Here is a 23,263-nt window from a genome sequence, read left to right on the forward strand (position 1 = left end):
CATCTTGATGCCTACGAAGCTTACAGGTCTATTATGCCACATTACCCTCATTCACACATTCTTAGGATAGATTATGGTAGAGTCCCAATGGGTTCTGCACTGACTGACCAGTTATATAAAAAAAAAAAATGAATGGGCTCCAACTCAAAAAGGGGGATCTGGTGTGATGTCAGGGGAATGAGAATTAACCTCATCATACTGAAAGTTTCTTTGGATCAACAATATGGAGGATACTTACTCAGTTTTAGATTGATGCAACGCTAGAGGAGTGCTAATCTGTGCCGTGGCATGAAGAAAAAGTAATTAAGTCCCCCCTCAAAAAAAAAAAGCTAGAATAGACCAATTGAATAAAATAAAAGTTTCACTGACGCAATGCTAGAAGGGACTGCTAATTTGCTGCATGGTATGGAGAAAAATTTAAAACCCCATAGGAGCCCAGGCTGCTGTGGCTCAGTGGATTGAGCACTGGCCTGGGAACTGAAAGGTTGACAGTTCAATTCCCAGGCAGGCCACATGCCTGGGTTGCAGGCCAAGTTCCCAGTTGGGGGTGCGCGAGAGGCAACCAATCGATGCATCTCTCACACATTGACGTTTCTCTCCTACTCTTTCTCCCTCCTTTTGCCTCTCTCTAAAAATAAATTTAAAAATAAAAACCCATAGGGGGGGAAAGAAAAACTAGAATAAGGGACCAACGAAATGAAATAATGTTTAACAAGTTTGGATCAAAAGGCCAATTTCACAAGAAAGTAGAGGACTAGACTAGGCAGGAAAGTGCTTGAGCCTACAGGCCAGAAGGCTCATACAGTGGCTTTTGACCCTGGCAGCACATTTGAGTCACCTCGTGGATCCTTAAATTTAAGACTTAAAGAAAAAAGGTGCTGGGGATCTATCCCATGACAATTACTCCAAATAAGTCAGAATGTCACAGAGCGGGGAACTGACATGGGTATTTAAAAGCTCCCCAATCGATGTGAACATTCAGTGAGGGTTAAGAACCAGTGGAAGGCTGCCTTATTAGATAATTCACAGGCAGATCAAAGTCCCTTTGTACTTGTTCTTGATCAAGTGGCACCTGGAGTAGCACAATCAGTTCTGGGCAGCACATTTTTAAAGAAATATGGAAAAATAAAAGTGTTTGAAAAGGCAGGACAGTTTTATGAAAACTGCAGTTTCCTTCAAAACAGTCTATATTTTAGGCTCCACCAATTCACACTGCCTTTCCCCTTAAACATCTCAAACAGTGAGTTTCCAAACAGTGAGTTTTCATAAGACTAAAGAGAACTCTGATGCATATTCAAGATAAAAAATAAAAAACCCAGCATTTTCTTAAATAAAGAATTCTGTGCAAAATTGCTATATAAATGAAAGGCATAAAAAAATTAAAAATGCAAGCAAGTAGCTGAGGAAACTAGCATGACTTCAAGGGACCTTGCATACCTCGCCACGTGACTCCATTTAGCCTCTCACTAGCTGGGAATGATCAACTCTGACTTCGCCCCCTCTCTGTTTGCAAAGCAGACCCACTCCCGGCCCACCAGTCTCTCTGACCTTTACCTTCCTCATCTGAAAAACCAGGAATAACGCTCATCCCTACCCACTTCACAAGGCTGACGTGACACTGAAAATTAAGACGTGAAGTCACTTCGTGAACCCCACAGGCCCATGCGCTGACAAGAGATTACGGTCTTAGCACTGCCATTATTGGAACGCTTCCCGGGTCTTTTCTCTCCTCTAGGCCCTTCCCCTTCCTAGATTTTCCACTTTGTCCTTTTTGTGCCAGGGCGAGCACAATGAACTAAATACTGTTCAGAGGTAGACCCACCTAGTGGCAGGAGACACTGCAGGTATCAGAAGAACTGAGCTTTGATCAAGGATTCTTGGAAAGCAAGAGACTCAGTTGGCCTAGAATGAGTTGCAGAGCTAGAAATAAGAGCTAGAGTGTCTAAGATTCTCCGTTTCCATCCCACTTCTTGGGGCAAAGCCACTGGGGCTGGATCCAGATGCTCTGTGGGAGGTCTTCTGAGGAGGCAGTTATTTTGGGAGAATAGGCTCAATTCCCAACCACGTCCCTGTCCAGAGCAAGCACAGCACAGGCCAAGAGGAGCAGAGGCCAAGATGGCAGACAAAGGCTAGGAGCATGACATGATTTGGCACCATCTCTACGACTGTGAGAGTGTGCCATCCAGTCACAGCCAAGCAGTCTCAATCCAGGCTTCACCCCAGGGCAGAAGGGCACCTCACGCTCCCTGGGATCCCTCAGCTCCCTAGCCGCTTAATCACACACACACACACACACACACACACACACGCGCGCGCGCGCGCGCGCACACACACGCACGTGCACGCAAGTGGATAAGAGAATCAGCCCCACAATTAAACTGGCCTTCTCAATTTCAACGTGCCGAGCCTTCACAGTCGCAAACGACTCAGAGGCCAACAACATAGAAACAAGCCCCCGTACCCCCCTCCCCCCACCGCCAAATTCCACACTGCAGTGGGCTGGGTTTCCTAAGCCACAGACAAGATTGGGGCACACTTCACAAGCAGATGTTACAGGTTCTGACAAAGAGAGGCTGTCTCAATGGGGACAAGCACTCCCAGTTTGTTTCCTTCACCCGCCACCCCGTGCTTCAGCCAGAAGTCGGCGTGAGAAGAAAACACTTTTAGGGCCCGCAGACCTCCTTGCACTAAAGCTGGGAGCAGGCTAGGCTCGGTATGGCTTCTGTGTATGTGTTTTTCTAGACATGTGCAGGCAACGCGGATCTTACTTTTCTTTGTCCTCTCCCCGAAAGCACGTCTTCAAGTCCTGCTGGGCTCGAGGCCCCCTTCTCCAGAGGCCTTAGCGCCTGCACATTTCGAGGGTGGGATCTGGAGCTCAGTAGGAGCCGAAGGATGCAAGCGTTGCTAGGATACCAGCGGAGGGTATGTTCTTGAATCTCCTGGTAGGGAGCTGGAAGCCAAAATTTCTGAGCTGCAATTTGGCCCCTCCTAGTACCAAAAGGTATCGTCTACCCAGAGGGTGGAAAAAAAAAAAAAAAGAGGAACTTTGTTGAAAAAAGTTGGCACAAATCAGAGAGAACAAGTCCTCTTTTCTTTCTTACCTACGTACTGACAGGGGTGGGGCGGGCGGGGGAGAAGGCTGTATCTGGAGGGAGCAAAGAGACAAGGGGGAGAATTAAGAGGCAGGAGAGGGAAGAGAAAAGAAAAAACAGTAAAAAATGCAGAGGATTCCGCTCCTCTGCCTGCATGTTTCATTTTCTCCCACTCTCCTCTTTCTGCATACCCTCACACGTCTGCAGGAGAAATGCCAAACCTTTAGGATTCGCAGAAGTAAAAAAGTCACACTGCCAACTTCGGTTCTCTACTCCGCAAGCTCCCTTTTAGCTGCTCTAGGGTGGCCTGCCATCTGGCTAGCAACATTCCCTTATTTGCCTAGAGATCATTTAATTTGAAAAATGCTTATCCATTTCACCAGCTAAATTACTGATGGCAGGGCTCACTCAAGCTACCCCTTTCGCCTGAAGGGCTGTGGGGGGTCGTTGGGAAGGCTAGTAGGGGGAACACCCATCCGTCATAGCCTCAGTCAAATCCTTACTGTCCCCGGCACAAGGAGGCCATTCAGAACTGTGGAACTTAATGCATGCCCTTCTGTTTTTCCTCATTCCGAGCACAACCAGCCCCCATCCACACTGAGTGTACACCCACCCCCCCACCCCACCCCCACAGAAGGGTGTGCATACACATCCACAAACACACTGTCACACAACCTACACACACACATTCCCAAAGGCTTTCTGCCAAGGGCCTGTCAGGCACCCAGTCGTGAAGGCTGTGGCATTTCATGACACAACTTTGTCATAAACTTGGCTCAAAGATCAGCTTTAGAGAACCCTTCTCCCGTTAGTGGGGAGAAAAAGCAAAAAGCTTTCCATTGTTGCAGCGGGTAAAAAAATCTTACAGAGCTAGGTGAAAAAATCTCTTAGGTGAAACAAATTTCTCTAGATACCAGCAACCAGATAGTTCTTCCCTCCACCTCCCATCACTCCCTGATCAACATTTTCATTTTCCTTTTCACCTGTCTTTACAGTTCATCCCCCTCTGATTTCAAGTGCCTATGAGCGCCCAAGAATCACAGAATGCAAGAACCTGGAGGTCACTTAGTCTAACTATCCCCAAATACCAATGTTCCAGGAAACCCCAACCCACTGAGAAGGGGAAATATTGCCCAAGGTCGAACAGCCACTGAACAGAGAGAATGCAGGCCTTTCATGTTCAGACTAGAGCCTTTCCTCACTCTTCAGTTCTGTCTGAAAACACAGTGCCCAGTCAAAACATAAGCTTACTTTAGATCACACCACTGGAGCTTAAGGTAGTGGGAGGGAGGGTCTCACTAGACTGTCTTCGCAAAGAAAACAAGTTCTTAGTTCAACCTAGGGGGCCCCCCACAAAGGGACGAAAGAGTCCATAAGTACCAATGCCAGCAAACTTCCCAGATCATGCTTACACCATGGTACCAATCGGAATTTAAAAATCAGCTTCTCACCCACGCGGAGCCAATGAGAGCACACCTCAAGACTCAAAATCTCTTCTGACTCCATTAAATAATACTCTCCGGGTCCTGAAGTCAGGACAATTTCCGGCGCCCCCTTCACAGTCCGTCTGCTTTCATAATTAGTTCCCAAGAGATTAAACAACAGGGCATGCAACTTGAGACCACAATGCCAGCAGATTTGCACATTACGCATGAGCAGCCGCCCACATGAGTATAGGGGAACATGTGTGTGGATGTGTATGCGCCCTGATTCATTGCTACATGAGCCAGAAATGGCACTATTTCAAGTCAGGTAAGCAACGGAATGAGGAAGACCTGCCTACATCAGTGGGTGGGGGAAGGGAGGAAAACAAGTATGTACGTTGGCGTCAGAGACATTCCCCCCCCCCCCCGGCTTTGCCAAGAGCTCTCTCAGCGGAAACAGAAATATAAAGATAATAACAATAGCAGTAACAGCAAACACCACCACTACCATCTGATGCAGACATGCAAATATGTCAAATTGGAATGTTGCTTCCAGCTCACCGTTTCCCCAGCTTATACCCCATTGCATCAAGATTGGGGGGTCGGTGCATGGGGGCTGCTCAAAAGTCTACTTAGCAAGATACATACTTTCAATTTGTTATGGAAATCTTTCAATTAGAGACCTCTGATCTTCAAGAACAAACAAGGAGGCAAACAAAATCCACCACTTTCTCATTAGCACCAGCAAGTTCTATTTAAAATGTAGTTCATTGCAAACGAGATTACCCCAAAGAGGCATATCCAAATAATATTATTCCCAAGGTGGGTCAAGAGCTGGATTTATTTATTTATTTATTTTTTGGAGTACACACAGAAAAAAAAAAACCCAAATTCAAATCCAGGGGTAGACTTTGGGGAAAGGAACCCGATAACAGCTCATCATCGTCTTCTCTTGCCAATTTATGAAGATCAGAGAATGCTTTTACACCCCATTCCATAATTCCTAAGAAAACGATATCCAATGTTTTAAGAAATGTTTTAAAGGTGGCTTCTTTCCAAATTGGAAACTGTGAACCCTGGACAGCAAACTGAGATTTGAAGGACAGAGTCACCAACTGCCAGCTCAACACACCCCACCACATCACTTCTCAAATTCTCCCTTCTCATTAGAAACTACAGAATCATTTTTCCCTAAATTCATTCCATCAATTTTTTTCTTCTTCTAAACATCCAGTGCAAGACTGTTTCCAAAGATGCCAAAAATCCAGCATGCTCTTCCCACATGCCCCCGTGCCCCCAAACAAACCCAAATACAGTCCTGATAGCAAGAGAGAAAATTTGACTAAAATTCCCTCATGGAATTTAAAGGTAGTTTTCAAAAAAAATGAGTTGACAAGACACCACGACAGCAGAGCCACTGTTTAAGGACGCGGAGCTTGCTCCCTGAACGCCATAGAAATGGAGAACGCACACACACATGCACACTTAAATAGAAAGCATTTCTTTAGCAACAATTTTACTCAAGCAATAAGCAACTACACTCAGGCATACTTAAAAGACAAGACATGACAAAAGATTTAGGGAGAGATAATATACCAACGTCATACATATCACAGCGAGGCCATGTTGAAGCTCAAAACGTTTTCCCCCCTGAGTAAGAAAGCTTGCTTTTTTTCTCCCTCTCTTTCCCTGTCTCTGACTGTCTCTCTTGATTTTTTTTTTTCTTCGGTGGTTCTCTGGATGAAATCAAATCGAGAGTTAGCAACAGCTCAGGTGGCTGGACTCCATTCAGCGGGTTCCCAGGAAAAACATGAGTATGACATTGACAAGCAGGAGGACTACAATCACGGCAAAAACGACTACAGTTTGCACATCCAGGGTCATGGTGCAATGCAGAACACTGTAGTGTTCCAGGTGGGGGGCCGGCAGATTGGGAGATGTCAGTCTCTGTTCTGTCAGACTGTCCATACAGCCACCATTCTAGAAAGAAGAGGAGGAAGTCGGGTAGTTAGGGAAGGGCTGGGTTTGGTGCCCGAGTTTGGTACAGGGGAGGGGAAGGGGGATGGGGACAGGGGAGCTTGCTTCCCCCGTTCTCAGGACTGGGCTGATTTTTCTTCCCTAACTGAGAAATCTTAGCTTGCGCGGAAGTCGGCAGAGTCCAGCATTCTCTCTCGGGCGCCACGGAAAAGGCAAAATCCTGGCTTTCAAAGGGAAAGGCGGGAGGAACCAGTGCGAGGTTCTCCAGCGCCTGTTCAGTCTGTCTGTCCCGGCGTGCGTCCGTCCGCCTGCCTGGCTACCAGTCAGTCTCGGTCTCCCCTACTGCCTCGAGGTTCGCTTGCTTTCCTACGCTCGCTCGCTCTTTTCGCGGGGATACCGGTTGCCAGACACTCGTTCCAGCCCTGCCTCGCTGGCTCTCTCCCTCTCCTCTCCCCAGCCCCCAGCCCGTAGGCTGCGTTTTTATTCACCAAGCGACTGCCGGCGCCTGCGTGAGGCGCAACCCCAGCCGCTGACAGGCCCGACAGCCAATAGCAGGCGCCGCAGAAGCGCGTTTACTCTCTGAGGGGCGGGACTTGGGCTGGCGTGCCGGAGGAGGCAGCCAATTGGAGGGCCCAAGGCTCCCCAAGCAGGGTCGCTTCCTTCTGACTAGCAGGAGCCACCAGCGCCGGTTCTGTTGTGGGGGCGGAGAGCTTGTTGAGGGGGATTGAGCTGGGATGTAGGGGCAGAGGGAGGAAGGGCTGGAAAGGACTGGGCAAGAGAGAGAGGGTAGAAGGGAGACTGCGTGGCAGGGGGGACGGAGGAGGGAACAAGAGGTAAACCGTGGGGAGCAGGGAAGAGAGAAAGAAAGGTGGAAAGGAGGGAGACGAGATAGTGGATAAGATGGAGAGACGGGCTGGGGAAAGGAAGGAAAAAGGCCGAGGAGGAGGGACAGGAAATTTTTTTAAAGGAATAGGTACGGGAGGAGGGACACGTTGACAGCCACTTTGTTTGGAGCCTGGGCCGGGGAAGAAGCAAAGGTGCCTTTGGCCCCAAAGTATTCACCAGCAACTCACATTGATAATTAGCTTTATAAAGTCAACACACAAAGTACTCTACAAATTACCCAAAATCCTATTCTTTTTGGCTTTCTCTGATACCTCTACTCTTACAGGTCAGATTTCCTCTCCTACTAATGGTAGGAAAAGGAACATGTACAATTTCAGCAGGCTCCTGGGCCCTCAAAAATACAGGATTCCCTTATACAGGAATATGTCCAAGTGCTCATCTTACTCTTAACATTGTGGGACTGTAAAAGTGAACAGATATATTGGTAGAGTGGGCAAAAAAATGGATTAGCCAGGGACAGAGCAAATTAAGTCCTGGAACTCCTACTAAAGACTCTAAGAGGAATGAGAATTGTCACCCATCTTAACTAGATGACTGGAAGTTCTGAGTAAATGCAGGTCATAAACAAACTGGCTGCCGGCTCTAAAAGATAGAATAAAACCCAAACAAGTCCCTACTTTAAAAATTTGGGCTCATAACACCAGCTGTGCATGATCCATGATAAAACAACAAAAATCCCCAAATCATATCAAGCTTCTAGATCCAACTACCAATTTATAGAATACATGAAGGACAAGAAAAGATGTTAAGCTGCAATACAGGGACACAGATTGTAAACATTAAAGGACCAACAACACGATTCCTAAGCAAATAAATAGGAAGAAAAAAGAGAGATGAACTGACTCAGGTAAAACTTGTGCATGCGCGTACATGCACACACACACACATTTTTGACACTTACGAGACAATTGGAAACTTGAACAGACTGAATATTTGACTATATTAAAGAATAACTAATAACTGTTCCGTCTAAGTTTAACAAAATGGGGGAAAGAGATATAAATCTTTGTGACCCTGGATTTGGTAATGGGTTCTTAGATATGACCTGAGTACTGGCTGCTGTGGCTCAGTGTCAGCCTGCGAGCCAAGTGTCGCTGGTTCGATTCCCAGTCAGGGCACATGACTAGGTTGCTCGTCAGGTCCCCAGTTGGGGGCGTGTGAGAGGCAAACACACAGTCATGTTTGTCTCCCTCTCTTTCTCCTTTCCCCTCTCTCTCAAAATAAAATAAACAAACAAAAAATTATTTTTTTAAAAAAATTATGACATGAAAAACACAAGCAACAAAAGAAAGAATAGATAGCCCTGGCCAGGTGGCTCAGCTGGTTCAAGCATCGTCCTGGGTCTGATTCCCAGTCAGGGCACATACTTAGGTTGTGGGTTCTATCCCTCATCAGGGCATATACAAGAGGCAACCGATCAACCTTTCTCACATTAATGTCTGTCTGTCCATCTGTCTCTCCCCCTTCCTCTCTCTAAAATCAATTTTAAAAAACATATGCTTGGGTACTGATTTTTTAAATATTATAAAAAATAGATAAGCTGGACTTCATCAACATTAAAAACTTTTGTACTTCAAAGGACACTATCAAGAATATGATAAAAGGTACTTCTGGCCAAGATGGAGGCATAAATACACACGCTGCGTCTCCTAACAACTAAGTAGGAATTTACAACCACTTCAAATAAATTTTAAAAAAAAAACTACAGGGAAGTTCAGCAAAGAAATAAACAAGAAATAATCAGCCAGAAAAGTAGGAGGGGTGGAGCTGGGACAGGAAGAAAGAGGAGCAGAGCAGCGGCTGCGGAGGTGGTGCTTGGCGGGGTGTAGCTGGCCGGCATGGCTGGTGGCGTGGCTAGCCATACAGTGATTGTAGCCATAGCGAAAAACAGCCATACAGCTTAAATCCGAGAAGCGATCCCAACCCCAAACCAGATGGATCCCAGCCCCAGAACAGACCGAGTAGCTTGTGGTTCCAATGCCAGGGAAAATAGAGCCACATTGCTTCGGACTGTGAAAGCCAGTGGGGGCTGGGGCAGACAAAGAAGCTACCAGTCTCAAAAAGGAGGCAGCTTGCTTAGTATGGGAAGGGGGAGAAGTGCCTGGAGAAGTGGCAGCAACTGGCACTGTTCCCTCTCAGACCCTTCCCCCACATACAGGGCAAAAACGCAGTGAAACAAGTCGCCAGGAGTAATGAATACCTAAGGCCCCCTATAACATAAAAGGTGTGACAGCCATACCCAAACCACAGAGGCAAACACAGAGAGCTGTCAAGATGAGGAGACAGAGAAGTACAGCCCAGAAGGTGGAGCAGATCAAGGTCCCAGTGACACAACTAAGTAACGAGCAGATAAGGAACCTAACAGATGAGACAACAAATCTAACGGAGGCACACTTTAAGGCACTGGTGATAAAGATGCTCACAGACTTCTCAGAAAAGATGAAAGAGGATGGTGTAAGAATGAAGGCTAACCTGGGTGAAATGAAGGAAAATCCACATGAAACAAGTGATGAAAGAAAGGAAACCAGGGTTCAAACCAACAAATTGGAACATAAGGGAGAAATAAACAGTCAATGAGTACAGAAGGAGGAAATAAGAATTGAGAAAATGAGGAGAGGCTTAGAAACCTCTGGGACAGCTTTAAACGAGCCAACATCCAAATCACAGAGGTGCCAGAAGGTGACGAGGATGAGCAAGAAATTGAAAAATTATGGGAAAAAATAATGAAGGAAAACTTCCCTAATTTGGGGAAGGAAATGGACATATGGGTACAGGAAGCACAGAGAGTCCCAAACAAACTAGACCCAGGGTGGATCACACCAAGACACATTATAATCAAAATGCCAAAGGTTAAGGATAAAGAGAGAATCTTAAAAGCAGCAAGAGAAAAGCAGAGAGCTACCTACAAAGGGGTGCCTATGAGACTCTCAGCTGATTTCTCAGATGAAACTTTGCAGGCAATAAGGGGCTGGCAAGAAATATTCAAAGTGATGAAAAGCAAGGACCTACAACCAGGATTACTCTCTCCAGCAAAGCTATCATTTAGAATGGAAGGGCAGATGAAGCGCTTCCCAGACAAGGTAAAACTAAAGGAGTTCATCATCACCGAGCCATTATTATATGAATTGTTAAAGAAACTTATTTAAGAAAAAGAAGATCAAAACTATGGATATTAAAATGAAAACAGTATCACAACTATCAACAACAGAAGCTAGGGAATGGAAACAAAGGAAAACTAAGCAGACAACCAGAGCAGAAACAGAATCATAGGTATGGGGAGCATGTGCAGAAATGTCAGCTGGGAGGAGGAAGGAGGGAGAGGGAGGGAAATACTGCAGGAATTAAAAAGCATAGTAGAGCCCTGGCTGGTGTGGCTCAGTGGATTGAGGCCCTGCCTGTGAACCCAAGTGTTGCTGGTTTGATTCCCACTCAGGGCCCATGCCTGGGTTGCAGGCCGGGTCCCCAGTTGGGGGGCGCACGACAGGCAACCACACATTGATGTATCTCTCCCTCTCTTTCTTCCTCCCTTCCCCTCTTTCTATAAATAAATAAATAAAATATTTTTTAACAAAAGAAACATAGTAGGAGGGTGCAGAATGGACAGGGAAATATAGAGAAGAGCTTATATGCATGACCCATGGACATGGACCAAGGTGGGGACTGCTGAACGGAGGGGCATTGCTGAGTGGAGGGGAGCAAAGGGAAAAGAAATTGGGACAACTGTAACAGCATAATCAATAAAACACAATCAATCAATCAATCAATCAATAAAGTATATATACATATGAAAAAAGAACCCACAGAATGTTAGAAAATATTTGCAAATTCTATATCTGATAAGGGACTTCTGTCTAGAAGTCTAGGATATAATAAAGAGCTATTACAACTCAATTATAAAAACCAAGCTAACCAGTTAAAAAATTGGCAAAGGAGCTGAATAAGATTTCTCCAAAGAAATAGGCAAAAATCACATGAAAAGGTGCTCCACATCTTAGCTACCAAAAAAATGCAAATAAGTGTAAAAATGCAAATGCAGGATATTTACTACAGCATTATTCATAGTGAGATACAACTCTGTAGCCACCAGAATGGCTATAATCAAAACCTAGATAATAACAAGTATTGGGGTAGATGTGGAAAAATTGGAACCTTTGTAGCACTGCTAGTGAAGATGTTAAATAATAGCGAAGCCACTTTGGAAAACAGTCTGGCAGTTTCTCAAAACGTGAAACATAGTTACTATTTGATGCAACAATTCTACTGCCAGGAGTAAATGAAAGCATGTCCACACAAAAATTTGCACAGGAACGTTCACAAGAGCATTGTTCACAACAGACAAAAGGTGGAAACAACCCAAATGCCAGTCAACTGATGATTGGATAAACACGTATGATACCCAAACGATGGAATATTCTTCAGCCATAAAAAGGAATAATGCCCTGTTATGTGCTACAACATAAGGGAACTTGGAAAATATTTTAAGTGAAAGAAGCCAGGCACAAAAGGTTGCCGTATGCTTTCATTTACATGAAATATCTATATAGTTGTGGTTTTAAATAAAGCTTTTGTTTTACTTTTACATACATGCAGATGTGCTAGTTTGTGATGTAAAAGGCATTTCTTATAGCAGATAATGATCAAAATAATTTGAAAGGCACTCTTCTAGATTATGTTGAGACCAATGTTGGTGATCAGGATGGTACTAAAATATAAACTAGAATCTTTCTCCTTGCCTGTAAAAGTACAATCTTATCCTGCCTCCGCTGACCCTTCAACCACAGCCACCTGACTTTCACCCCCACCATCCCACAGGAAATGGAAACTTCTTGCAAATATAAACAAGTAACCAACTAACTCTCATGGCCAATTTTCCATCTGTCTTCCATGACTTCTCTCCCACTTGACTCCACTCCTGCTTCCTCTTTCCTCAATTTCTCCTTTTGCCCTGGGCACACAGACCTCCTGACCTGTCTGGTTATACTGTCTGCAGTTCCTGCCGGGGTTCTTCTTCATCCAGTCATTAAGGCGATGACTTCTCAGGGTTCTTCTAAGCTCTGTCCCCCTTCTCTTCTCATTCCGTGACAGGCCTCTGCAGCCCCAAGACTTAAAGTACCACCTGCATTACACACTGATGCTTCTCCTTTCAACAAAGCAACTGGAAACCAGTGAGGAACAAAACAGACGTAGACCCTTGCCTGCATGGACCTTACAACTGTGACAATGACCTCTGGGTAGCTCTCTTCTCTTGAACTCCAGAGATGAATCTCCAACTGCCTTCTGGATATCTCCTGAATATTTCACACAAACCTCACACATAGTCCAAAACTGACTTAATCTTCTCCCATCCCATCTAGCTTCCTCTTTTCCCTGAGTTTTCGATCTCTTAGGACACAGAACTTGCCAGCTAGCCAAAAACAAAGAAGCTATCCATACATCTTGCCTCTCCCTCATCTTGATGCTCATCAACCAGTCTCCAAGTCCTGACGATTCGCTTCCACTTTAAATATCTCTCTCACGTGTCCTTCCTTTCTCTCCCTGCTGACCATACTCAATTCCTCATAATCTCTGATCTATTTCCATTCATTACTTGGTCTCTCTCCCCACTTCCAGATCAGTGGCTCAGGATTCATGTCCCCCTCCTTCTAGCACTCCTTCCTACAGTGCTGAAAGCTTTAAAAATATTTTAAAAAACACTACAACCACCACCTGTCATTTCTCAGACTCTTTTACATCCAGCGTTCTGGACATGATTCATTTCTATCATATGCACGTGCACAATATTTAGAAGGAGCTGATGCAGAAACCTTATTTCTGCCACTTCTGTTAGCACGAACAATGGCAGAGGTTTTGAGCTTTTCTGCAGGCATGTTACCTTTCCATAGGCCCAGTGCCTGGTCACGGGCTTTGTGCATTTGGGTCAGCAGAGAATAGTTTATATACCTTTGTCACTGAGGATCTGGAAGGTATGATGATAGTTTAGACAGTGGCAGATTCCATAGTGAAGGCGCTGGCAGGTTCCTGATTCCTAGATCACAGATACGGTGAAGTGTTCCCAAAGCTCATCATTCCTCACCTTCCTGCTTGTTGCAGAGAGAACAGCTCCTCTGCTGGTACCCTGGGAGTAATTCCTGGAGGCCCAGTTGAGAGCTTGCCCCACCAGGCCTTCTACCAATTTGGGAAGCACCTGATTTTTTTTTGTATTAAAACTCCTTCTGCTGAAAATAACTAGAGCAATTTCACTTCTGCAGCTGAACTGTGACTGGTAGAACTCCTCTGCTCAGAGGCCTTCCATGGCTCTCCATGACCTTTCAGGCAAATTCTGTAGCATAACATACAATGCCTTGCCAGTCTGGGGCCCTTTGACCTTTCTATCCTCAGTTCTCACCAGTGCCCTCTCATTCTCTATTCTTCAGCTCAAAAGAACTTACCGTAGTTCTCAGAACCCACCAGGTTCTCCCTCCTCAGGGCCTATGTCACTGTTGCTAGCCTGTCGCAGTCCCAAACTCAAAGCCCACCTCCTCCACAAGGCTTCCCCTGAGATTTTTCCATTGAAAATCATCTGGACTATGTTCTTCTCCCGTGAGGACCTCGAGCTTACCCCCCTTGGCAAACTCATTAACCTGTATTGTAACGCTAGTTTTGTTTGTGTGTATCAGACAGTGGGCAGTGGCACCAATGGGGCAGAGACCATGCCTGTTCACTGCTTTCTCCCCCGTACGCAGCAGTGTGCCTGGCACTTAGCAGGTGCTCCGTAAGCATTTGCTCGTTGCATGAATGCATCCTTCATCCACTTGTTTCACCCAGAGAATCATATCTTTCCAACACAATTGGCAAAACCTGATGATACCTCAGAGAAAAGTCTATTCTAAACCTTCGAGTTCTGGGTTAGGAAACGTAGGCCCAGAGAATGGAAGAAACTTGCTCAAGACAACATAGCCAATTTCTCGCAGTGCAGAAACCAAAACCCTGTCTCTTGAGTTTCAAAGGAATTTTGAGAGATTTCAGACTCTAGAATGTGACATTTGATACCAGCCCTGTCCATGTGTGGTTAGCCTTTGGAGTGAAGTGACCATTCAACTAAGCTCACAATTTCAAAAATATTAGATGAGTCCCCCACATGTCAAGTAGCAGGACCTCCACCTCAGAGTCAGCCCTTCTGCTAACAAGTATCAAGAAATCAGAGCCCCATCTGGCATGGCTCAGTGGATTGAACATCGGCCTGCAAACTGAAAGGTCGCTGGTTCAATTCCCAGTCAAGGCACATGCCTGGGTTGTGGGCCAGGTCCCCAGTTGGGGGTGCGCAAGAAGCAACCACACAGTGATGTTCCTTTTCTTCTCTTTCTCCCTCCATTCCCCTCTCTCTAGAAATAAATAAAAATAAAACCTTTAAAAAAAAAGAAAAAAAGAAATCAGAGAATCTCTTGGTATAGCAAAAGGCCAATTACATCCTTTAATCCCCTCTGCAACATCCCCACCAACTAATTTTCCAGTCTTAGCTTCATCATGCATAACGAGTGGGAGGTTCCTCTCTCCTAAGTACACCCACGTTTAGGACAATCTCAGTTGGTAGAAAGTTCTTCAATCAGACGTCACTGCTGAGTCAGACGTCACTGCTGAGGAGCTAGTCACTCCATGAAATGGTCTAGAATATAAATGCTCTGAAATTCACACTGAAATTAGCATAAGTACCCGGCATATTTCTCAGGACCCAAAGGCCTCTCATTAGGTAATAATAATAATAGTAAACATTTATCAAGTGCTTACTTGGTGCCGGCACTGTTCTAGGCCCTCTACACATATTAACCCTTTTAATCCTCACAACAACCCTATAAGGTAGATACTATTATTGTCCTTAGAGTACAGATGAGGAAACTGAGGTACAGTGCTTAATGACTTGCCCAGGGAGATATGGCTAGTCAGTGATGGAGCCCAGGTGCAAACAAACCCAAACAGTCTGGCTCTTAAACCTATGCCCTTAAACACTGTGTGTTATATAAATGCCACTAGGTAACACATGTTTCCATCTTCCACCAGCATTTGACATGATGTCACTTTGGTCACAGGAATAAACTGTTTCAATGTCCTGACCTGAGTTCTAGTGACTTCCTACCAGATGCAAGATACATAGGTCTTAACTCTTTGCCTTCTCTCAGAGAAAAGTCAATGCCTGGTTGTCCCTTGTCTTTCATGGTTCAGATAGCTTCCAAAGTCCCACTTCTGCCAGAAACCATATCCAAGGAAAGTTCTACATTTTGTGCTCACCCCCACCCCTGCCATCCACCCTCCCAGCTACATGGTAATCTCTAATCGTTGCAGTCTGCAGTTATTGAGTCCTGTCTGTTCATTGTCTTGGCTACTGATGGAACTAGATGCTTTTGCACATTCATTCATGTCGACTCTAGTTAAGAGTCAGCCCTGGCTGGTGTGGCTCAGTGGATTGAGCGTCGGCCTGTGAACCAAAGGGTCGCCGGTTCAATTCCCGGTAAGAGCACATGCCTGGGTTGCAGGCCAGGTCCCCAGTTGGGGGTGTGTGAGAGGCAACCACACATTAATGTTTCTCTCCATCTCTTTCTCCCTCCCTTCTCCTCTCTCTGAAAATAAGAAAGTAAAATCTTTTTTTAAAAGAAGCTATGACGTGTTTTCCTTTGCAGCTTAAAATGAATCATCGATTGTTTTAAATCTTCACCAGCCTTGCCAAAGGGATGGCAGAAATGGAGCTGGTCCCAAATGGGGTATCAGGAGGAAAGTGTAATGGGTAATAAGTTTAAGCTAAAGAATAAGGTTGCATATGTGGTTGTAGGGGGTGGGGTTTTGGGGGGGGATATCAAATATAAGAGTAAGAGTTTCACTCTGCCCGCATACTTTCCTCCCAGCTATCTACAAGTTCAGCTCTATCATCTCCGCAAAAGGAATCTTTCCCCGACCACCATCTCCAAAACTGTAATCACACATCCGTCCATCTCCTGTTATCCCGCTTTTCTCTCTAGCCCTACCACTGCCCAAAAGGTTATATAATTATTTACTCATTGGTGTGCCGTCTCCCGTTATAAATCGTAAGGCCTGGGAAGGCAGGGACTGCTTTGCTCATTGCTGCATATCCCGCACCAAGAACAGTGCTTGGCATTCAATAAATAGGTTTGGATGACTGAATAACTCGATGACAAATGAATGATCGAAGACGCAGGCATAGCCCTGCTCACTCTCAATGTAGGATGCAGAGGAAATGTGTCATACAAAATAGTCTCTGCTACAACCTTGGCCCCTCCGCCCACAAGGGCCTTTATTAGTCAGAACACTTCCCAAAGGGACTAAAAGTTCCAAGTCACAGGCTGAGAATTTCAGGACCCCTTTGGTTTTCTGTTCCTGTTGGCACGGAGACTACTCTAAACCATCACCCAGGAGCCCTTCCTTCAAGAAACTCTGCCTATACCGCCCTCCTGTGGCCAAAGGCTGAATACACATCTGAATAAATACCCAAGAACAGAAGTTTCCTCCTGTTCTTTTGGCATGGCTCTATTTCAAGCCTATTTCTTTTCTTTTCCCTTCTCCTCCTCTTCCTTTTCCTTTGCCTTTTCATTTCACTTCCTTTCTTTTCTGCTTTTCTTTTACTTATGAAAAGACACTTAGTTCAGTTCTATTTCAAGTACACCGCACAACCTGCTCCTAACTCAAGGTAGAAAGGACGGGTTGGAAAAGAGCAGCGAGGATCTAAAAGGCCTTTCAGAGCAAGTACAATGCTTTCCTATCAGGTTCCCGTTCTTTCTGGGGCAACCAAACCCAATCACGCATCAATTCAAGACTGGCATGGGCAGTGAATGCTTCCCTCAGTATCAGACCCATTGTGTAGTTTTGGAGCCTAAATGACTGGAAGAGTTCCATCCTTGGGCCTCATGACTCACTCAACCAGCTGCTCACTCTGACCCCCATATCCAGGTTTATTTATTCACAGGCTTCATTTAAAGTGTAAACAGCTGGACAGGCAGTACGCTAAGCATCCGTCACCAAATTAAGCATGGAGATTTGCTTATAATAGGTGCTCCACAAACATTACATAGATAAGCAGGGAGCTTGGTAGGTAGATAAGCAGATAAAAGGAATAAGATAAAACTGCAATAGGAGGGAAGGGGGTTAGTTCAGCTGCGCAGTTCGTCAGATGCTGGATTATATGTCACAGGGAGACTACAGAATTTACTTAAGAATTGTGTTTTCTATAGAAGCCCAAGGCAGTCTAGAAATAAAGCTGGTAGTGAAGATGTAGAGAAGGTGAGATGCCACCAAAGACTGGTAAAGAAGAGACATGCACAGGACACGCAGATGGATGGAGGCTTGTAGAGAGTTGTGAAGGCCCAGATGAGACTGTTGGAGCTCCCTGCAAACTCCTAGGGAGATAGCTCAAAAATACACTATATATAAAAAAAGAAATACGCAGAATAGTATGTAAAATGTGTGCTTGAGGGGGTAAAAAATAAGAGAAATAAGAAAATATGTTTGTATCTACTTGTATACAAGATCTGTCCAGAAAAAGTCCAGCCATTGTTAATATGAGAGTCTATGTGACATCAATGTAACCAGGCAGCCAAGGAGAGTGGACTGTAATGCACATGTGTGAACAATGATGACTTCACTGTACTAGTCAGTGGGGCTGGTAGATGCACTTGAGTGAGCATGTGTACTGTATGGCTGTCACATGCAAAATGACGGAGCAAGCAGAGCAACAAATCTGCATTAAGTTTTGCGTTAAGCTTGAACAGTCTTCCACAGAAACTATTTGGATGATTCAGAAGGCTACAGCCATGGGCAACTGCTGATTAGAAGCTTCATCACAACAACGGGCTCGCTCATGCATCATGTCTTGTGCAGAGGGGTGTTTTTGGTGAAACATCAACTCACCCAGGTGACTCAGTCCCCCTACACCCCAGATTTGGTGCCCTGAGACTTCTGGCTTTTCCCAAAACTAAAATCACCTTTGAAAGGGAAGAGATTTCAGAACATCAATAAGGTTAAGGAAAATACAACGGGGCAGCTGATGGCAACTGGGAGAACTGTGTGAGGTCCCAAGGTGCCTACCTTGAGGGGGGCTGAGGTGTCACTGTCCTGTGTACAATGTTTCTTGTGTGTCTTGTTTCTTCTTCAGCAAATGTCTGTATTTCTCATAGTTCATGTCTGGATACTTTGTGGACAGGCCTCGCAGATGCATAAAAAAACTCTGGAAGAATACATCCAAAGCTACAGAGTTGGTGACCTACCTATAATGGGTGGACGGGGGCGGGAGGGGGGTGCAGAGAATATCCACTGTACATATTTTTGTAGTTTGGTTCTTTAACTATGTGAACATATTATGCATTCAAATATTAAATTTTTAAAAAGGTTAAACATGCTCTGTGATCTTTATAAGTCATTCCTTCCGTCCATGCTCCCTTGCTCTGCCTCTATGAATGAAGCTAGGAAGACCCCCACACTTAGGAGCCATATAGCTTGATGGTTGAGAACACAGGCTCTAGGGCCAGCCTGCTGAGGTTTAATCTTAGTTATGCCAATTTCTGGTTATTTGAGCAAGTTACGTAATGTCTTTGAGCCTCATTTTTCTCATCTTGAAAATGAAGTGAATGGGATAATGCCCTGGTACTCCATCTGCCCTTCACTTTGAGAAAGCCCTGGGCTCTTAGTACCCTAGTTTCCTCAACTGCAGAACAGGAAGAATCATGAGGTTGTTGGCGAGGGTTTAATGAGTGAATACATAGAAATCACTTAAGAGCCATGCCTGGCACATAGTAATGTTCAGTAAATGCTAACAATTACTATTATTTAAGGGTTTGAGTACTATTTATGCCCCTTACTTTAGGCAAATCATATATTCTCTGAGCCTCAGTTTCCTCATGTGTAATTAGAAAAAACAAATACTACCTACCAAAGAGATGATCACATAATGGTTTTGAAAGTGTTCTATGTAACACACATTTTGGTTAGGATGTGAAGAATTGTTACGGTAGTGAAAGAAGGGTGCTGGAACCTAAACAAAGATCCTGTGTGTTCAAGGCTCCTGTCGCCCACCTCCAGCATTCCAAATGAGATCATATCCGAGGGGCAAGAAGAAGTCTTTAGAGGCCATGAGTCATTTGTGAATTCGGTGTCAGAGGAGATGGGTCCCGGTTCCCACCTCTTTAAAGCAGAGTTGCCGAAAGGGGCCGCACACCACTGGTTGCCACTCTATTATGAGGTGCCAAGTGTTTCTGTGTAACTGTTCCTATTTTGAGGAGGTGCTGAGGCTAAGTGATAATCCCACCATCCTTTGCAGCTGCTCAGAAAGGAAAGGAAGCGGCACCCAGAGGCTCACTGTCCCCCCTCCGCAAATACAACCAATTCACAAAGGACAACACAATTTGCTGAAGCAGCAGTGCCAATTCTCCATATCCCAGCAACCAGCCCTTCCAGACCCATTTTATGACATAGAAAGCCCTTTTGTCCCCATTTTCTGATTTGCACCTGACAGCAGCCCAACAAGGCTGTCAAGCGGCGAGGTGCAATCATTCTGAGTTTACAGAAGGGAACGCTTTACTTCTCAGAAGGAAACTGACCTACCCTGGCTCTCATTGCTTCACAGGAGAACGAGAAAGAACAATGGATTAAGAGCCACAAGATCCCGTTCTGGGGAAAACGCTTTAGAGGTACAAAGTCCTAGACATTTGGGATTTTAAGAAACTGTCGTGCCAGGGCTAGGCCTAGAGGCCAACTTTCCTTTCCTCCAGACCACAAGTCTTGCTGTACTGATGATGGAGAAGGGAAAAGCAAGCGAGGACCAAGAGGAAACGCTCCCCACCCCCAAATAACCACACCTGATATTTAAATAGAAAACGTTACACCTTCCTAAATACTGGGGACTTCGATTGCATTGCAACCTCATAGCAGCCTTGTGAGGGAAGTGTAGCAGGAAATAGGAACCTAAAGTTTTAACCACCCTACACATACTTCTTATCCTTCTCCCCTGCTGTACTTTTTCTCCTTAGCCCTTAGAACGGACATACTATATAGTGTATTTTCTTATCTGCTTACCATGTATCTTCCTTACTAGAAAATCTGTTCCATGAAGAGGACTTCTGTCTGATTTGTTCACTGTTCACCAGTGCCTAGAACAGTGCCTGGTACATAGCAGATACTCAGTAAATGTTACTAAGTGAATGAATAAATAAATATGTGGTGTGGGTGTATGGGGGGGGGGAGAGAGAGAGAGAGAGAGAGAGAGAGAGAGAGAGAGAGAGAGAGAGAGAGAGAGAGAAATATGAATGGGCCCATTTTTGCCTATAAGAACAGTGATATCCAGAGGAGTTAAGTAATTTTCCTAGGAAGGACTTCTGAAGCTTCCCACTTTAGCCAATCCCCTCACTTCACTGCCTGACTGGTTCAGGGACATCTTGCCTGGGCCAAAGGTGCCGTGTACTGCAAATGTCTCTGCCCTTTCTGGAACCAGCTCCCAGCATGGTGGCTACAGGTAGCCTGGGGTTCCCCTCCTTTGAGCAGCTCACTCGTCCATCCCACAAACACTCACGGAGTGCCCGCTATGTACACAAGAGGCACTACACCCAGCCTCATTGCCCTGTACACACCCACATGCAGGCGTCACACAAACACTCAGAGAGCTTCACTGGGTTTTCACAATCTCTGGCACGTATGCTAGCGAGGGAGGAAGGAGTAAAAGTCACTTGAGTTCTCAGCACTAGGCCCAAGGGTCTCTCTCTCTCTCTCTTCCAGAACTTACCTGGCAGTTTCCTCCACTGGAAAAAAAAAATGTGCTTACCTCGTAGGATTGTTGGGAAGATTAAATTCGATACACATGTAAAACACTTAGAAGAGTGCCTGGCACCAAATAAACACTGGCTTGGTAAATGTTAGCTATTTGTTCTCAAGCCTTACTGCATTAAGGATCTTATTACTGGTGCCTTGCTCCTCCGGAATAAAGGAGGAAGGCAAACATCCACTTCAGGCAAGCACGTCGAGGAGCTACTGTGGAGTTACAGACCTATTTCTCATGCTGGCTCTGTTTGGAGATAGGCGTGTGGAGAAGATATTTCATCTCTCCCAGCCTTAGTTTCCCCACTTTAAAGCATGAAGGCTGTCGTGAGGCTTATGTGAATTCGTGTGTGATGGCGCTTTGAAAATGCCCGATACTGAAAAATGTGAGGGGTTATCATTACATTCAAACAATAAAAGCTATCATTAACTGAGCCCTTGCTATGTACAGACAATGTACCATGTGCTTTACATAGATCAGATCAGTCAGTTCATCTTCACAATAGTACCAACGACCAGGCACTGCTACTATTCTAGTTTCACAGATAAGGCCTGATGGTTGATTTTAGGTTTCAACTTGTCTGCAATACGATGCCCAGATATTCAGTCAAATGTTATTCTAAATATTTCTGTGAAGGTTTTTTTGTTTTTGTTTTTGTTTTTTGGATGAGATAAACATTTAAATCAGAGGGCTTTCAGAAAAGCAGATTGTCCTCTGTAATGTGGAGGGGCCTCAGCTAATCAGCTGGAGGTTCTAATAAAATAAAGTATATCCTTCTCTGTAGATAGACAGACAGACAGACAGATGTTGATATAGGTGTAGATATACAGATACAGATACATCTTGTAACGGAAGCTTGCAATGGTTAAATCCCTTGGCCCGAATCAAATAGTCAGTCAGGGGCAGAGCTGGAAACCTACGGACCATCTTCCTTGTTTCTTCTGTTTCCTACACCTCCCTCAATCAACCCCTCAACCAATCCAGCAACAACTCCTACTGATTCAATCTTCAGAATCGATGTCAAATCTGCCCCCTCTCCCCCAACTCCACTATTTCATTTCTGCGGCAGCCTCTCCATCGGGCACCACATCCATGTTCACCGTCCCCAATCTCTTGCCCCTATAGAGTCTGCAAAGTCAACTTCTGCATCCCAGAGCAGACCCCAGCAATTCCACTGCTTCGAATGCTTCCAACCATACTTCGGATAAATAGGACTGACCACTGCCCAACACTGTCATGCGCACTGTGAGCGCATTACCTTGCTTAATCCTCACCATAACACTATAAACAGTATCCTGATTGTCTCCATTTTTCAGAGGGCATAACTGAGGCACAGGAAGACTAGTTAACACCCCAAAATCACAACCTTGAACCTATGCAGTATGGTTCCAGTCTGTGCTATGAAGCACTGAACCATGCCACCTCTGAGTATAGCTGAGGCACACTCTCCCTGGGCCTAGAAGGTCCTGTGGCAGCTGTCCCTGCCTGCCTCTCTAAGCCTTCCTATCATGCCACTTGCCTCCTCTCTCTCTTCCTGTGCTCCAGTTGCACTGGCTTCTACCTATCCCTTAGGTCTTTGCACATGCTATCCGTCCCCCTCCCCCAGACTCCCCACAAGCCTTGCTGTCGCTTCCTTTATTTTTTATTATAATCCGAATTCACAGGATCTCTCCCCAAATCTCCACACAGCTGACTCAACTTAAATGTCACTTCCCCAGTATGTCAGGCAGGCCCTTCGACAAAATACCTCCTCGTGGCAATAGGACTTCCGAGAGCCAGCTGAATGCATTTCTTTCCCCCATTTCTTGGTCCCCGTTACTGAACAGCTTAATCACTTGCAGGACTAGCCATGTTCATGCACACATGCGCGCGCGCACTCACACCCAAAACAGTACGATAAGAAAACTTCTCAAAGCAATGGGTTCCTAAGCAAAAGCTCTTCTCAGGATGACATGGGGCTGTTTGGGGGCCTTTTTTATTCTCTCCTAAAGCAGAGAATTCAGGAAGCAATGGGCTGGAGCAGGAGTGATTGTTCCTTGTGAATGAAATTCCTGTTGGATCTCTTATCACTCGGAGAA

At 45.2% G+C, this 23,263-nt stretch overlaps 2 protein-coding genes across 2 annotated transcripts in view; both read right to left on the bottom strand.

Annotated features, from left to right (window-relative positions):
• Positions 1-6,932, bottom strand: part of LOC149990428 (uncharacterized) — a 31,693-nt gene extending 24,761 nt beyond the window's left edge. Inside the window, exon 1 of the mRNA XM_090263927.1 lies at positions 6,113-6,932. Within this exon, the coding sequence (XP_090120053.1) occupies positions 6,305-6,484 (180 nt within the window). The 5' untranslated portion in view covers positions 6,485-6,932 and the 3' untranslated portion in view covers positions 6,113-6,304. The remainder of the gene's footprint in view (positions 1-6,112) is intronic.
• Positions 1-23,263, bottom strand: part of ARHGEF9 (Cdc42 guanine nucleotide exchange factor 9) — a 215,348-nt gene that overhangs the window by 93,459 nt on the left and 98,626 nt on the right. The gene's annotated exons all lie outside the window — the stretch shown is intronic.

Source organism: Furipterus horrens, unplaced genomic scaffold (genome assembly GCF_987537825.1).
Source record: "Furipterus horrens unplaced genomic scaffold, mFurHor1.1.pri manual_scaffold_17, whole genome shotgun sequence".
Classification (NCBI taxonomy): Eukaryota; Metazoa; Chordata; class Mammalia; order Chiroptera; family Furipteridae; genus Furipterus; species Furipterus horrens.